Here is a 17,069-nt window from a genome sequence, read left to right on the forward strand (position 1 = left end):
AGGCCGGTGTTCTCGTAATAACGCCAATGAATAACCAGATAATAACTTCTTTATTAACACATTTCATAACAAATAGTCTATTAACACATATCATAATGCAAAAGTCGACTATCAGTTCGTAAAGTTTTTGCGGGCTTTTTCCAAAGCACACGCTATCTGGGATCCTTGGGACGTCCATATCCCCACTGAAGTTGACATTGAAAATGGTTAGGGTTAGGTAAGAATGAAGGTTAAGGTTAGGCTAAGGGTATGAGTTAGGGTATGGGCGTCGCAAGGATTCCGTATAGAGCCAACGCTCTGATGAGTTCAGGAAATGTGTCTTTACTTTGGCTCGTGAGGTTAGTGTCTAATCGTCCCTTAGCAACTCGTCTCTAACAAGATACAACACAGTCAGAGGCAACAGCATTGCAGGAGTGGAAAATGGAATATGGGTAAGGGTCCGGTCCATAGATTAATTGTACAAGACGAGGCCTCGCACATGATAAAGTCTGCCTTTGTTGTTAAATGTTTGACCTTGATTTATTCTGAGTCTCTGATTCTGAGTTTACATAATGCAGATTAAATCAAGAGGAGCGTGTATTTGCCGCGAAGAAGATCCAGATATGCTGGAGGTCTCACCAAGACAGGATACTTTTCCAACTGATGTCGCGCACTGTTCGTGCTGCTGTGAGTGCTGGAGATGCAGCCAGGCAGCCTTGTCAACATTGATCAACACAACATTGCAATTCAGATTTAAATTGATCATAGGCTAGATAGCCTTAATATGAACTAAATTATATAGGCCTATTGGTGGGGAGCTGTGTGAAAATCTGATATAATAATTATATCAGATGTTCACTTATGTAAGTGGGCCAAAAAGTGAGTCATTTGTTTATTTTTGTCATGCCACTGTTCAGGAACACTGTCTTGCACCTGCTATTCTCCGCCAACTCAGCCCCAGAGAAGCTGATCTGGTCAGAGATCCAAGCATGCACTGCAAGGTCAGATTCAGGTACCCCATCTGTGAACCTAATACCCATTTTGCTGCTATGGTCTCAACAAGTGTAAAGATTGTCTGGTAAATCCAAATTAAAATGCTGACAGCAAAAAAACGCATGTGGATGTAATTATATTCAAAGAGACCAAATTGCATGCTAAACCTCACTTACACAGTAATGGGCCTGTTTTTGTTCTTTGTCTGATAGATTTTCAGGTTCCCAGTTCCCACCAGTGATTGTCTTCAAGATCTTCCACCTTGGAGGAGGAAGACAATATATCTCTGGAAAAAGAGTGTTCCGACCATCTAATCAGGTAAGCCTGTGAGAGACATCTCACCTTTCATAATATACAGTATGGGTCATTCTACAGAAGTGATGTAAATTGGGGGTTGGGAAAAAAAGCACATTTGTAACGTCTTCCAACATATGTCATATAATGTTAACACACTTTGTTTGTATTGCATATTTGAGATATTTACCTGAATTCCTGACCACCCCACTAAATTTGTCACTACTGAAACATAGTGACAAAGTTGCAAAAAGGGAGAATCATGCACAGTAGTGATTATTATGATGAACCTTTTATTACAGATTAATTTCTGAAATGTATTTGCATACCAAATTAACAAAATAGTAAAAACATGGCTTTTAACCTGATTTTCAAAACCTTGAAATAAGCCATTGAGGGCTTATACTATTTAAAAGTAGTCAACTGGGTGGGGATTCCTATGGGTTGGGAGTGATCAGCCAATGATCAGAGAGCATTGTCTTCTTCAAATTGGGTTGCCTATGGTTTGGAGCCAAGACCAAGATTTATACCAGGACATTGGTCCCAAGATTCAGACCCAGTGACTTGAGACCATGACAAGTTAAAGGCCGCATTTATGTGGTCTTGAGTGGTCTCAAGACCAAGACCACTAGATCAAGAGTCCATGGGTCCTTTCTTCAATTGTAAGAAACTCAAGTACAGTAAACTTGAGTATAGTAGAGTAGAGCACAGTACAGTACAGTACAGTAGGGTAAAGTACAGTATAGTACAGTACAGAACAGTAGATTAGGGTACAGTAGAGCACAGTACATTAGAACACAATACAGTACAGTACAGTAGAATACACTACAGTACAGTATAGCACATTATAGACGTCTATGATGTCAATGTTTGTGCTCTTGGGGGGTTGAAGCCCCCCTGCTGGCTCAATACTTTACACTTTTTCCTGAAGTGTGCACTTGTCCACTACCCACATGGTGGTCCTCTGTAGCTCAGTTGTAAAAGCATGGCGTATGCAACTTTAAGTTGAAGTAGGCCTCAATGGCGCTGCCCGTGCTGTCAAAAACCTCTATATATCTCTATGGTGTCATTTTTTTCGGTTGTGACCATTTCGGTTTGGACAATTTTGACTTATTTTTGACTTTAAAGAATCCCCATAGCTAACACATGGCTGGCTATGTTTCATTTGGTCAGATCTACATCCCAGCAAACAAATATTTTAGTCCCAAAACATATTTCTTAACATATACAGTACCAGTCAAACGTTTGGACACCTACTTATTGAAGGGTTTTTCTTTATTTGTACTATTTTCTACATTGTAGAATAATAGTGAAGACATCAAAACTATGAAATAACACATATGGAATCATGTAGTAACAAAAAAAGTGTTAAACAAATCAAAATATATGTTATATTTGAGATTCTTCAAAGTAGCCACCCTTTGACTTGATGACAGCTTTGCACACTCTTGGCATTCTCTCAACCAGCCTTCACTCTGCGGTCCAACTCATCACAAACCATCTCAATTGGGTTGAGGTCAGGTGATTGTGGAGGCCAGGTCATCTGATGCAGCACTCCATCACTCTCCTTCTTGGTCAAATAGCCCTTACACAGCCTGGAGGTGTGTTGGGTCATTGTCCTGTTGAAAAACAAATCATAGTCCCACTAAGCGCAAACCAGATGGGATGGCGTATCGCTGCAGAATGCTGTGGTAGCCATGCTGGTTAAGTGTGCCTTGAATTGTAAATAAATCACTGACAGTGTCACCAGCAAAGCACCCCCACACCATCACACCTCCTCCTCCATGCTTCACGGTGGGAACCACACATGCGGAGATCATCCGTTCACCTACTCGGCGTCTCACAAAGACATGGCGGTTGAAACCAAAAATCTCAAATTTGGACTCATCAGACCAAAGGACAGATTTCCACCGTTCTAATGTCCATTGCTCGTGTTTCTTGGCCCAAGCAAGTTTCTTCTTATTGGTGTCCTTTAGTAATGGTTTCTTTGCAGCAATTCGACCATGAAGGCCTGATTCATGCAGTCTCCTCTGAACAGTTGATGTTGAGATGTGTTACTTGAACTCTGTGAAGTATTTATTTGGATTGCAATTTCTGAGGCTGGTAACTCTAATGAACTTATCCTCTGCAGCAGAGGTAACTCTGGGTCTTCCTTTCCTGTGGCAGTCCTCATGAGAGCCAGTTTCATCATAGCGCTTGATGGTTTTTGTGACTGCACTTGAAGAAACTTTAAAAGTTCTTGAAATTGTTCATATTGACTGACCTTCATGTCTTAAAGTAATGATGGACTGTCATTTCTCTTTGCTTATTAGAGCTGTTCTTGCCATAATATGGACTTGGTCTTTTACCAAATAGGGCTATCTTCTGTATACCACCCCTACCTTGTCACAACACAACTGATTGGCTCAAACGCATTAAGAAGGAAGAAATTCCACAAATTAACTTTTAACAAGCAAGCAAGCAAGTTTATTTATATAGCACAAGTCATACATCGAAGCAATTCAATGTGCTTTACAAAGATGTTTATCAAAAGTAATGAAAACATCATAATAATAAAAATTATTATTATTTATTTTTTAAACATATAAAGATTACAAATTACAAATTAAAAATGGGATAAAAACATAGGAAGCTATAAGGCTAAACAGTGTGGTTAAGTTTAAGTGCTCAGTCGTATGCACGTGAAAAGAGAAGTGTTTTTAACCTGGATTTAAAAATGTATACGTTTGGGGCACATCTAAGATCTTCTGGTAGTTTATTCCAGTTGTGTACAGCATAAGTGCTAAACGCAGCTTCTCCATGTTTAGTTTGGGCTCTGTGCTCTACTAGCTGACCTGTGTTCATGGATCTAAGAGCCCTGCTCGGTTTATATTCTTCAAACATATCAGACATGTACTCGGGAAATAAACCATTCAAAGATTTATAAACTAAAAGCACCACTTTGAAATCAATTCTGTAACTGACTGGAAGGCACACCTTTTAATTGAAATGCATTCCAGGTGACTACCTCATGAAGCTGGTTGAGAGAATGCCAAGAGTGTGCAAAGCTGTCATCAAGGGAAAGGGTGGCTACTTTGAAGAATCTCAAATATAAAATATTTGTAATCACTTTTTTGGTTACTACATGATTCCATGTGTGTTATTTCATAGTTTTGATGTCTTCACTATTATTCTACAATGTAGAAAATAGTAAAAATAAAGAAAAACCCTTAAATGAGTAGATGTGTCCAAACTTTTGACTGGTACTGTATATTAGATGTTAGGTTGTGACACTTCTTAAAAATACATTAAAGGCACAGTGCAGTCAAAAGCGTGATATCCCTGTGTTTTACATATATTTCCACACTATGAGTTTGGAATATTACTGTGAAATTGTGAAAATTATGATAATGCTCTTTTAGTGTAAGAGCTGTTTGAAAAGGGTGGCAGGTAGCCTAGCATTTAGCGCGTTGGGCCAGTAACCGAAAGGTCGCCGGTTCGAATACCCGAGCCGACAAGGTGAAAAATCTGTTGATGTGTCTTTGAGCAAGGCACTTAACCCTAATTTGCTCCAGGGGTGCCGTACTACTATGGCTGCCCTTGTAAAACAACACATTTTACTGCACCTATCTGGTGTATGTGACAATATTTATTGACAATACTTAATTACCTCCCGAGTGGCGCAGTGGTCTAAGGCACTGCATCGCAGCGCTAACTGTGCCACTAGAGATCCTGGTTCGAATCCAGGCTCTGTCGTAGCCGGCTGTGACCAGGAGTCCCATGGGGCGGTGCACAATTGGCCCAGGGTAGGGGAGGGAATGGCAGGGATGTAGCTCAGTTGGTAGAGCATGGTGTTTGCAATGCCAGGGTTGTGGGTTTGATTCCCACGGGGGCCAGTATGAAAATAATAATGTATGCACTAACTTTAAGTCGCTCTGGATAAGAGCGTCTGCTAAATGACTAAAATGTAAATGTAAGACCACCTAAAATATCTGCCTGTTTTGATGGGATGGAGTTTTGGCTTGCCTGGTGACATCACCAGGCGATAAATTACTTAATAGGCGATAAATAAATTACTTAATAGGCGATAAATTACTTAATAGACCAAAAAGAAAGACAGTTCCAAACATCTCAGCCAATAACAGCTAGTTTTTAGTTTTCCCCTCCCCACTCAGACCACTCCCAGACAGTCCTAGTAAAAGTCTTGCTTGAGAAATGGTCCTTTGCTAAGAAGCTATTTTTGTTTCTTTTTGACCATTTAAATTCAACAATCATAGTAAGGTACTTAATTGTTATCCAGAAATGATTTGATATTGAGATAAAGAAAACCGCTGCATTGGACCTTTAAAGGAACTTTCCGGCCATTTTTTATCTCCAAAACATTGTCCAGATCACGCTACGAACATGTAGGACTGTGAAAACAGCTTCCAAATGAGTTCTGTAGTTCAAAAGCTATGTATGGTTATTTTTTGGATTTTACCCTCAATTACGTATTTGGGGGTAATCACGTGTTCTTAAAAAAACTACAATGAGTATGTCGTAATAGGCGGGGTTTAGCCATTTGTGGATAACTAGTGACAACCCTGTAGGGAGGAGTGAGGTTGATTTTCTGATCTATGCTTGTCCCACCCCCGAACACAGGGAATTTGAAATAGTGGGTGTTCCTAATTAAGCAGCCATGAGACTGTAGTTCTGTGTCAGTCAGAGAGCTTCTGTCGTTACTACTGTCAGAGAACCTATAAAGTGTAGAACGGCTGCTGCAAGCGATGACGACCCCTTTGCAGAGTTGGACGCAGTGTTGCCACCAAATTTTCAGTGAGAATTGCTATTGGCTCCTTGATTTGTCAGCAAGTACATTTACACATTGTGGCATGTGATTTGGACGGAGTCAGGCGCAGGAGGGTAAATCACAGAATAAAGGTTTATTCCATATATATGTCAATACAAAGTACAAGGAGCTCCACCGAGCTCATATAACCGCCACAATAAACAATCACACACAAAGACAAGGGGGCAGAGGGAACACTTACAGTGAGGGAAAAAAGTATTTGATCCCCTGCTGATTTTGTACGTTTGCCCACTGACAAAGAAATTATCAGTCTATAATTTTAATGGTAGGTTTATTTGAACAGTGAGAGACAGAATAACAACAACAAAATCCAGAAAAACGCATGTCAAAAAAATGTTATAAATTGATTTGCATTTTAATTAGGGAAAGAAGTATTTGACCCCCTCTCAATCAGAAAGATTTCTGGCTCCCAGATGTCTTTTATACAGGTAACGAGCTGAGATTAGGAGCACACTCTTAAAGGGAGTGCTCCTAATCTCAGTTTGTTACCTGTATAAAAGACACCTGTCCACAGAAGCAATCAATCAATCAGATTCCAAACTCTCCACCATGGCCAAGACCAAAGAGCTCTCCAAGGATGTCAGGGACAAGATTGTAGACCTACACAAGGCTGGAATGGGCTACAAGACCATCGCCAAGCAGCTTGGTGAGAAGGTGACAACAGTTGGTGCGATTATTCGCAAATGGAAGAAACACAAAATAACTGTCAATCTCCCTCGACCTGGGGCTCCATGCAAGATCTCACCTCATGGAGTTGCAATGATCATGAGAACTTTGAGGAATCAGCCCAGAACTACACGGGAGGATCTTGTCAATGATCTCAAGGCAGCTGGGACCATAGTCACCAAGAAAACCATTGGTGACACACTACGCTGTGAAGGACTGAAATCCTGCAGCGCCCGCAAGGTCCACCTGCTCAAGAAAGCACATATACAGGGCCGTCTGAAGTTTGCCAATGAACATCTGAATGATTCAGAGGAGAACTGGGTGAAAGTGTTGTGGTCAGATGAGACCAAAATGGAGCTCTTTGGCATCAACTCAACTCGCCGTGTTTGGAGGAGGAGGAATGCTGCCTATGACCCCAAGAACACCATCCCCACTGTCAAACATGGAGGTGGAAACATTATGCTTTGGGGGTGTTTTTCTGCTAAGGGGACAGGACAACTTCACCGCATCAAAGGGATTATGGACAGGGCCATGTACTGTCAAATCTTGGGTGAGAACCTCCTTCCCTCAGCCAGGGCATTGAAAATGGGTCGTGGATGGGTATTCCAGCATGACAATGACCCAAAACACACGGCCAAGGCAACAAAGGGGTGGCTCAAGAAGAAGCACATTAAGGTCCTGGAGTGGCCTAGCCAGTCTCCAGACCTTAATCCCATAGAAAATCTGTGGAGGGAGCTGAAGGTTCGAGTTGCCAAACGTCAGCCTCGAAACCTTAATGACTTGGAGAAGATTTGCAAAGAGGAGTGGAACAAAATCCCTCCTGAGATGTGTGCAAACCTGGTGGCCAACTACAAGAAAGGTCTGACCTCTGTGATTGCCAACAAGGGTTTTGCCACCAAGTACTAAGTCATGTTTTGCAGAGGGGTCAAATACATATTTCCCTCATTAAAATGCAAATCAATTTATAACATTTTTGACAATGTTACTTTTGATTTTGACCCCCCCTTTGTTCAGGGACACATTATTCAATTTCTGTTAGTCACATGTCTGTGGAACTTGTTCAGTTTATGTCTCAGTTGTTGAATCTTGTTATGTTCATACAAATATTTACACATGTTAAGTTTGCTGAAAATAAACGCAGTTGACAGTGAGAGGACATTTCTTTTTTTGCTGAGTTTATGTTGAATATGGCGATTCTCCTTAAGCCCAGGAAGCAGCCATTCAACTAACCATTCACCAGCTAGCTAGGTTAGCTAGCCTCTAGCTTTGCCAGTAAAACTCCAGTATTACCGCTAAACTCTGTATTCATCCTTGATCATTCTATTATGTTGCAGAAGAAGGAGGAGGAGAGTGGATGGTCCTCTGCCTTGTCGTAGCTAGCTGTGTTGTGCTCCGTAAAATAGCGATTAGCAAAGCTACCCCGACCCTGGCTTTTTGGTGTGTTTACAATTCGTGGAGTGTGGGCCGTGCACATAGAGGAAGGTGGAGATGTGCACACCCGATTAATCAATATTGGTGGAACTAAATCAGTATTTCCGCAAAATATGACAGGAAGTAAGTCGAAATAGTGACGCAACTTCCTCTGGAGTGGTCCTTTCAAAACCCCTAGACTCTATTGACGCACCGATATCTGTTAAACTAGAGATCTCTCAATTCACTGCATCCACCTAACGCAGCCTTCAACATCTGCAGTGGAAGGTGGCCAAGCTACAGCTGTGTTTGTCAGACCATGAGACATCTTGAATATCTCTCTTCTCACGAAAACGTACACTACCATTCAAAAGTTTGGGGTCACTTAGAAATGTCCTTGTTTTCGAAAGAAAAGCAATTTTTCTGTCCATTAAAATAACATCAAATTGATCAGAAATACAGTGTAGACATTGTTAATGTTGTAAATGGCTATTGTAGTAAATGTAAAATGTAAATGTAGCTGGAAACGGCTAATTTTTTATGGAATATCTACATAGGCGTACAGAGGCCCATTATCAGCAACCATCAGTCCTGTGTTCCAATGGCACGTTGTGTTTGCTAATCCAAGTTTATAATTTTAAAAGGCTAATTGATCATTAGAAACCCCTTTTGCAATTATGTTAGCACAGCTGAAAACTGTTCTACTGATTAAAGAAGCAATAAAACTGCCCTTCATGAGACTAGTTGAGTATCTGGAGCATCAGCAATTGTGGGTTTGATTACAGGCTCAAAATGGCCAGAAACAAATAACTCGTCAGTCTATTCTTGTTCTGAGAAATGAAGGCTATTCCATGTGAGAAATTGCCAAGAAACTGAAGATCTCGTACAACGCTGTGTACTACTCCCTTCACAGAACAGCGCAAACTGGCTCCAACCAGAATAGAAAGAGGAGTGGAAGGCCCCGGTGCACAACTGAGCAAGAAGACAAATACATTAGAGTGTCTAGTTTGAGAAACAGATGCCTCACAGGTCCTCAACTGGCAGCTTCATTAAATAGTACCCGCAAAACACCAGTCTCAACGTCAACAGTGAAGAGGCGACTCCGGGAAAGTCAAGGGGTCTGAATACTTTCCGAATGCACTGTATGTAAGTGATACGTGGTTGGGATACGACTGTGATATGTGATTGTCTCGCCTGGCTATCTTAAGTTCAATGCCCTGTAATACAATACATAATACAATGCAAAATACAGTACAAAATGCATTAAAATGTCTGTGTCTCTTCACAGGCCCCGTCGTGCCGTAAGATGTTCTTTTATCAGTTTTTTAAATCTGTTTTTATTGCTAGCTTGAGTTACCTGGGGTGGCAGAGAGTTCCATTTAGTCATGGCTCTATTTAATACTGTGTGTTTTCCAGCCTCTGTTCTGGACCTGGGGACTGTGAAGAGACCTCTGGTTGCATGTCTTGTGTGATACCGATGAGTGTCCGAACTGTGTGCCAACTGCTTGAACAGACAGTTCGGTACCTTCAACCCTTCAACACATCAACACCTCGCACAAAGACCAAAAGTGATGCAGTCAATCTCTCCTCAACTTTGAGCCAGGAGAGATTGACATCCATGTCATTGACATTCTCCCTCCGTGTACATCTAAGTGCAATACGTGCTGCTCTGTTTTGGACCAACTGCAATTTGCCTATGTCCTTCTTTGCCGCACCTGACCACACAACTGGACAGTAGTCCAGGTGTGACAAAACTAGGGCCTGTAAGACCTGTCTGGTTGACTGAGATATCAAGAAAGTAGAGCAATGCCTTATCATTGACAGACCTCTTCCCATTTTAGTAACCATTGAGTCTATATGTTTTGACCATGATAGCTTCCTATCTAGGGTGACACACAGCAGTTAGGTCTTTTCAACTTGCTCAATAGCCACATTATTCAATAATAGATTCAGATGAGGGTTAGGCTTGAGCGAGTGATTTGTCCCAAAAATTATGCTTTTAGTTTTTTTAATATTTAGCACCAGCCTATTGCTAGTTACCCATTCTAAAACTGACTGGAGCTCTATGTTAACAGTGTTAGTTATTTATTTTACTGTTGCAGCCGACGTGTATACTGTTGAGTTGTCAGCGTACATGGACACACAGGCTTTATTCAAGGTCAGTGGAAGGTAATTAGTAAACACAGAAAACAATAATGGTCCAAGCCGGCTGTCCTGCGGTACACCAAACTCAACCAAATTTGCATTAGATAGGCTTCCATTAAATAAAACCCTCTGTGTTCTATTGGATAGGTACAGTGGGGGAAAAAAGTATTTAGTCAGCCACCAATTGTGCAAGTTCTCCCACTTAAAAAGATGAGAGAGGCCTGTAATTTTCATCATAGGTACACGTCAACTATGACAGACAAATTATGGTGGAAAATAAGTATTTGGTCACCTACAAACAAGCAAGATTTCTGGCTCTCACAGACCTGTAACTTCTTCTTTAAGAGGCTCCTCTGTCCTCCATTCGTTACCTGTATTAATGGCACCTGTTTGAACTTGTTATCAGTATAAAAGACACCTGTCCACAACCTCAAACAGTCACACTTCAAACTCCACTATGGCCAAGACCAAAGAGCTGTCAAAGGACACCAGAAACAAAATTGTAGAACTGCACCAGGCTGGGAAGACTGAATCTGCAATAGGTAAGCAGCTTGGTTTGAAGAAATCAACTGTGGGAGCAATTATTAGGAAATGGAAGACATACAAGACCACTGATAATCTCCCTCGATCTGGGGCTCCACGCAAGATCTCACCCCATGGGGTCAAAATGATCACAAGAACGGTGAGCAAAAATCCCAGAACCACACGGGGGGACCTAGTGAACGACCTGCAGAGAGCTGGGACCAAAGTAACAAAGCCTACCATCAGTAACACACTACAACGCCAGGGACTCAAATCCTGCAGTGCCAGACATTTACGTGATTTAGCAGATGCTCTTATCCAGAGCGACTTACATTTAATTTGTTATATTGGCCCCCCGTGGGAAACGAACCCACAACCCTGGCGTTGCAAACGCCATGCTCTACCAACTGAGCTACATCCCTGCCGGCCATTCCCTCCCCTACCCTGGGCAAATTGTGCGCCGCCCCATGGGTCTCCCGGTCGTGGCCGGCTACGACAGAGCCTGGATTCGAACCAGGATCTCTAGTGGCACAGCTAGCACTGCGATGCAGTGCCTTAGACCACTGCGCCACTCAGGAGATGTTGTGTCCCCTTGCTTAATCCAGTACATGCCCAGGCCCGTCTGAAGTTTGCTAGAGTGCATTTGGATGATCCAGAAGAGGATTGGGAGAATGTCATATGGTCAGATGAAACCAAAATAGAACTTTTTGGTAAAAACTCAACTCGTCGTGTTTGGAGGACAAAGAATGCTGAGTTGCATCCAAAGAACACCATACCTACTGTGAAGCATGGGGGTGGAAACATCATGCTTTGGGGCTGTTTTTCTGCAAAGGGACCAGGACGACTGATCTGTGTAAAGGAAAGAATGAATGGGGCCATGTATCGTGAGATTTTGAGTGAAAACCTCCTTCCATCAGCAAGGGCATTGAAGATTAAACGTGGCTGGGTCTTTCAGCATGACAATGATCCCAAACACACCGCCTGGGCAACGAAGCAGTGGCTTCGTAAGAAGCATTTCAAGGTCCTGGAGTGGCCTAGCCAGTCTCCAGATCTCAACCCCATAGAAAATATTTGGAGGGAGTTGAAAGTCTGTGTTGCCCAGCGACAGCCCCAAAACATCACTGCTCTAGAGGAGATCTGCATGGAGGAATGGGCCAAAATACCAGCAACAGTGTGTGAAAACCTTGTGAAGACTTACAGAAAACGTTTGACCTGTGTCATTGCCAACAAAGGGTATATAACAAAGTATTGAGAAACTTTTGTTATTGACCAAATACTTATTTTCCACCATAATTTGCAAATAAATTCATTAAAAATCCTACAATGTGATTTTCTGGATTTTTTGTCTGTCATTTTTTGTCTGTTTGCTTGTTTGTAGGTGACCAAATACTTATTTTCCACCATAATTTGTCTGTCATAGTTGACGTGTACCTATGATGAAAATTACAGGCCTCTCTCATCTTTTTAAGTGGGAGAACTTGCACAATTGGTGGCTGACTAAATACTTTTTTCCCCCACTGTAACTGTCCATCCATGATAAGGCAGAGGATGTTAATCCATAACACCTACGTTTTTTCAGAAATATGTTATGATCAATGATATCAAAGCCTGCACTGAAGTCTAACAAAACAGCTCCCACAATCTTATTATCAATTATTATCAATTATTATCAATTTCTTTGTTGAGTGCCCTTCCCTATAAGCATGCTGAAAGTCTGTTGTTAATTTGTTTTCTGTAAAATAACATTGTATTTTTTCCAAAAGTTTGCTAAGCATCGGTAACAGGCTGATTAGTCTGCTGTTTGAACCATTAAAGGGTGCTTTGCTATTTTTGGGCAGGAGAATTACCTTTGCCTCCCTCCAGGCCTGAGGGCACACTCTGCCTTCTAGGCTTAGATTGAAGATGTGGCAAATAGGAGACGTAATGTATTCCGCTACAAACCTCAGTAATTTACCATCCAGGTTGTCGGTTCCAGGTGGTTTGTCCTTATTTATAGAAAGCAATACTTTTTTCACCTCTTCCACATTAACTTTGCAGAATTCAAAGCTACAGTGCTTGTCTTTCATTATTTGGTCCATTATGCATGAATATGAAGGCTCAGCATTTGTTGTTTGCATGTCATGCCTAAGTTTACTAATCTTGTCAACAAAAAAGTTATTAAAATGGTTGGCAATATCAAAGGGTTTTGTTATGAATTATCCATCAGCCTCAATGAAGGATGGAGCAGAGTTAGCTTTTCTGCCTAGAATTTTATGTAATGTACTCCAGAGCTTTTTAGAATTTAATGTAATGTATTTAAGAGCTTTTTACTATCATTCTTTATATAATTTATCTTTCTTCCATAGTATGCCGTAAAACTTCAATTAAACGCAGAGTCTCAAATAGCCATCTGTCCCTTTTAATAGCCGGGCAATGGCACACAATTCAGCAAATAAACGCCTTTTTCAAATAAGCGCTGGATCTAAATGAATTGTTTACGAGGTTACCATGAATTACCATGAATTGTTTGCGAGGTTTAATGTTTGATTTGTTATATGAAATAAATCATTAATGACTCAAAAAAATTATGGCAATCATCTGTTTTCATCGCCAATAAGAAACTGCTAGCCATTGGCTGCTAACAGCTGAGAACTGCTAGCTAACTGTGAAGCACAAGAACGGTCAACAACTTTCGGAGTAGACCCCCAGAAATCGGCTGATCGCCATCTAGTGACGAAAGTAAGAACTGCCGAAAATGCACTGTCAAAGAGGAGAATAATTATTCTTATATTAATAAAAATGTTATAGAGGCATAGTAAGACAAAAGAAACAAGACAGTGTGTAAATGATAACACGTTAGTGCAAGAAATTAAGAAATGTATTAAAATGCTGGAAGTGAATGCTGAAATTAAACAATTAACTATCCAAATGAGCAAAAGCTGTGTGCATTAAAGGAAATAGACGCCTGGCTCAAATAGAAGCCTGCCTCTAGTAAGTGCCTGTTGTGTTCTGTGATTTAAGAAAATAAACGTCAGGGCTATTAATTTAAGTTTTACAATAGTTTCTTCTACTTTTTGTTTAGTTTAGTTACGTGATTACTCAATTAACTGTATGTTTGCCAATCTGCTGTATTGCCAGACTTATTTGCCAATCCCTTTGCCTCATCCGTCTCAGCCATACAGTTTTTCAATTAATCATCTATCCATGGGGATTTGGCAGTTTTATCAGTCAGTTTCTTTATGGGCACATGCCTGTCAGTAACCAGAAGAAGCAATTTCATAAATGCTTCAAGTGCAGCGTCAGGATGTTCCTCATTACACATCAGACCAACAAATATTTTTCATATCTTCATTGCAAGACCTCTTGTATGATCGCTTATACACTATTTTAGGTCCAGTCTTTGGAACTTTGGTCTTCCTAGATATGGCTATTATATTATGATCACTACATCTGATGGGTATGGAGACTGCTTTAGAGCAGATTTCTGCAGCATTAGTAGAGATGTGGTCAATACAAGTGGATGATTTAGTTGGTTCCACGTCTCATATAATCTAAACCTATTTGTACTTCCATGCAGGCCACAACAGACACCTGCAGGATGATGGGAAACAGGATATTCATCAATCACATTATTGCTGATGAGATCCAGAGGCAAGGGAGTACGATTTCTGACACATCTTATATTACCTGTATGAGGGACTTTATGCAGGTGAGATTGAGAACATTTTTGATAAGAATAGTCTTCACATTCAGAGCATTTTGGAGCAATTATTTTACATCATACATGAAACAACTGTACCATATGCAATGGACATGATTCCCAGACAAATCTGACAGGACTAGTATGTACCATAATTTTAGTACTCAAGTCACCTTGACGAGCTGCCTGCATACCTTGGAGGGCGAGAGAACACCTGGAGGTCTCTCTCTCTTCGGGGACTGTCACGAAACATTCTACAGTGGGATAGCTTGGAGGTGGGCGGGAAGGGCACTGTGGCAGACAGGCTAAAGCAAGAGCTGCTGCTGTTAGCGCCTCAAGTTCCTTGCCCTCTGATTGGAGGAGCAATCCCACCTCGGATGCTCAGGTAGGCAGAAAGACGAGCTCAGGAGAGCACTCTGAGTGAGATTCCCTGCTGTATGTGTTTTCTTGCATTTACAATAGGCCGATATACTATATACACTGAGTGTAAAAAACATGAAGAACACCTTCATAATATTGAGTTGCACCCCCTTTTGACTTGCCCATTCACCCTCTGAATGGCACACATACACAATCCATGTCTCAATTGTCTCAATACTTTTTACCTGTCTCCTGCCCGTCATCTACACTGATTGAAGTGGATTTAACAAGTGACATCAATATGGGTTCATAGCTTTCACCTGGATTCACCTGGTCAGTCTATGTCATGGAAAGAGCAAGTGTTCATAATGTTTTCTACACTCAGTGTATATACACATTTGAGTAACTGTGGGTTTACTACTCATGACAGATGGTATCATGATGGCAATAGTCTTCACTTGAATCTAGGTCTCCTGCTGCGCCCCCCTCTTCTGTGGTTTCTACAGCACGCCATGCCTCACAACCTGCCACTAGCTACACCCCCCTCCCCTCAACTCGCCGCTCTGGCCGTGCACGCACCACAGCTGCCCGCATGAGACATCTGTATATTCTTGGGGGTACACTAAAGGTGAGTTTACATCCAACATATACTGAACAAAAATATAAACGCAACATGCAACAATTTCAAAGATTTTACTGAGTTACAGTTCATATGAGAAAACCTGTCAATTGAAATAAATGCATTAGCCCCTAATCTATGGATTTCACATGACTGGGAATACAGATATGCATCTGTTGGTCACAGATACCTTTTTTAAAAATGGGCCTCACATGGGCCTCAGGATCAAATTGTCATCGATAAAATGCAATTGTGTTCGTTGTCCGTAGCTTATGCCTGCCCATACCATAACCTTACCGCCACCATGGGGCACTCTGTTCACAACATTGACATCAGCAAACCACTCGCCCACACGACTCTAAAAATGTGGTCTGTGGTTGTGGGGCCTGTTGGACGTACTGCCAAATTCTCTAAAACGATGTTGAAGGTGGCTTATGGTAGAGAAATGAACATTACATTCTCTGGCAACAGCTCTGGAGGACATTCCTGCAGTCAGCATGCCAATTGCACACCTCCTCAAAACTTGAGACATCTGTGGCATTGTGTAGTGTGACAAAACTGCACATTTTAGAGTAGCCTTTTATTGTCCCCAGCAAAAGGGGCACCTGTGTATTGATCATGCTGTTTAATCAGCTTCTTGATACACCACACCTGTCAGGTGGATGTATTTTCTTGGCAAAGGAGAAGTGCTCACTAAAAGGGATGTAAACAAATTTGTGCACAAAATTTGAGAGAAATAAAAATTGTATGGAACATTTCTGGGATCTTTTATTTCAGCTCATGAAACATGTGACCATCACTTTACATGTTGCATTTATATTTTTGTTCAGTGTATATGCACACCAGCGCTGTGCAGCAGAAAACAGGACAGAGCAGAGGTAGCCTCGATTCCTGATCAGTTTATTTCTACGTCTTTCTACAGGATCAGAATAATGAAGTAACAGAGAAAAAACACAACCCTAAGGGAATAGAGCAAGAGAAAGACATGGAAGGAAGTGTTGTAAAGCCTGAAGCACCCCAGATAGTTTTGCCATTGAGATTGGAGGAAGACTCCAGTGAGGATTCCCTCTCAGATTCTGAGTGGGAAGAGGAAGCAGAGAAACTCTGCTCGTGGACAAGGCAGCTTGCTCTGGATGATATGGACAATGTGCCACCCACCTGAACTAGAACTTCAACTTGAGAAAGACTAGTGGATAGCCAAAACCCATTTCCACTCATATGGCTGTTAATTTTCTCTTCTCTTGCTTTGCACACAAATCTAATAAAAATGCTTGTGTAAATTACACAGTGTAATAGCCTACAGCGTGTGACTGAGTATTCTACTGCCTCTACCTAAGGCCTGGGCTTTCGTGTAACAGGTGGTAGAGCAGTAGCCTCTATAAGACTGCGCCATAAGACCGAGCCTGTCAGCTGTTCTCCCTCCTGCTACATTTGTGGCAGTGGTGGGATTATTATGGTGGTGTCACAGGTGCTGGAGAAGTACGTGTCCCCTGCTAGAAGGTGGGGCTTTGTGCATGTGTAACCGGTTCTGTACCGGTACCTTTCTGCGTTGTGTTCAGGTGAGGTGTAGGTGG

The 17,069-nt window shown here is 41.5% G+C and overlaps 1 protein-coding gene across 2 annotated transcripts; it reads left to right on the forward strand.

Annotated features, from left to right (window-relative positions):
• Positions 1-63: 63 nt before the first annotated feature.
• Positions 64-16,795, forward strand: c13hxorf58 (chromosome 13 CXorf58 homolog). Of its 2 annotated transcripts, none has more exons than XR_006002921.2 (8): positions 64-431; positions 558-666; positions 897-991; positions 1,185-1,290; positions 14,394-14,525; positions 14,678-14,901; positions 15,383-15,504; positions 16,418-16,795. XR_006002921.2 is itself a non-coding variant. In XM_041894268.2 (8 exons), exons 1-8 carry the CDS (start codon positions 421-423, stop codon positions 16,655-16,657), a joined length of 1,077 nt encoding a protein of 358 aa, XP_041750202.1. In that variant the 5' UTR covers positions 64-420; the 3' UTR covers positions 16,658-16,795. The 2 variants fall into 2 exon arrangements, 1 of the variants encoding a protein (XP_041750202.1); XM_041894268.2 differs by having other exon boundaries at positions 15,345-15,504.
• Positions 16,796-17,069: the final 274 nt, after the last annotated feature.

Source organism: Coregonus clupeaformis, chromosome 13 (genome assembly GCF_020615455.1).
Source record: "Coregonus clupeaformis isolate EN_2021a chromosome 13, ASM2061545v1, whole genome shotgun sequence".
Lineage (NCBI taxonomy): Eukaryota > Metazoa > Chordata > Actinopteri > Salmoniformes > Salmonidae > Coregonus > Coregonus clupeaformis.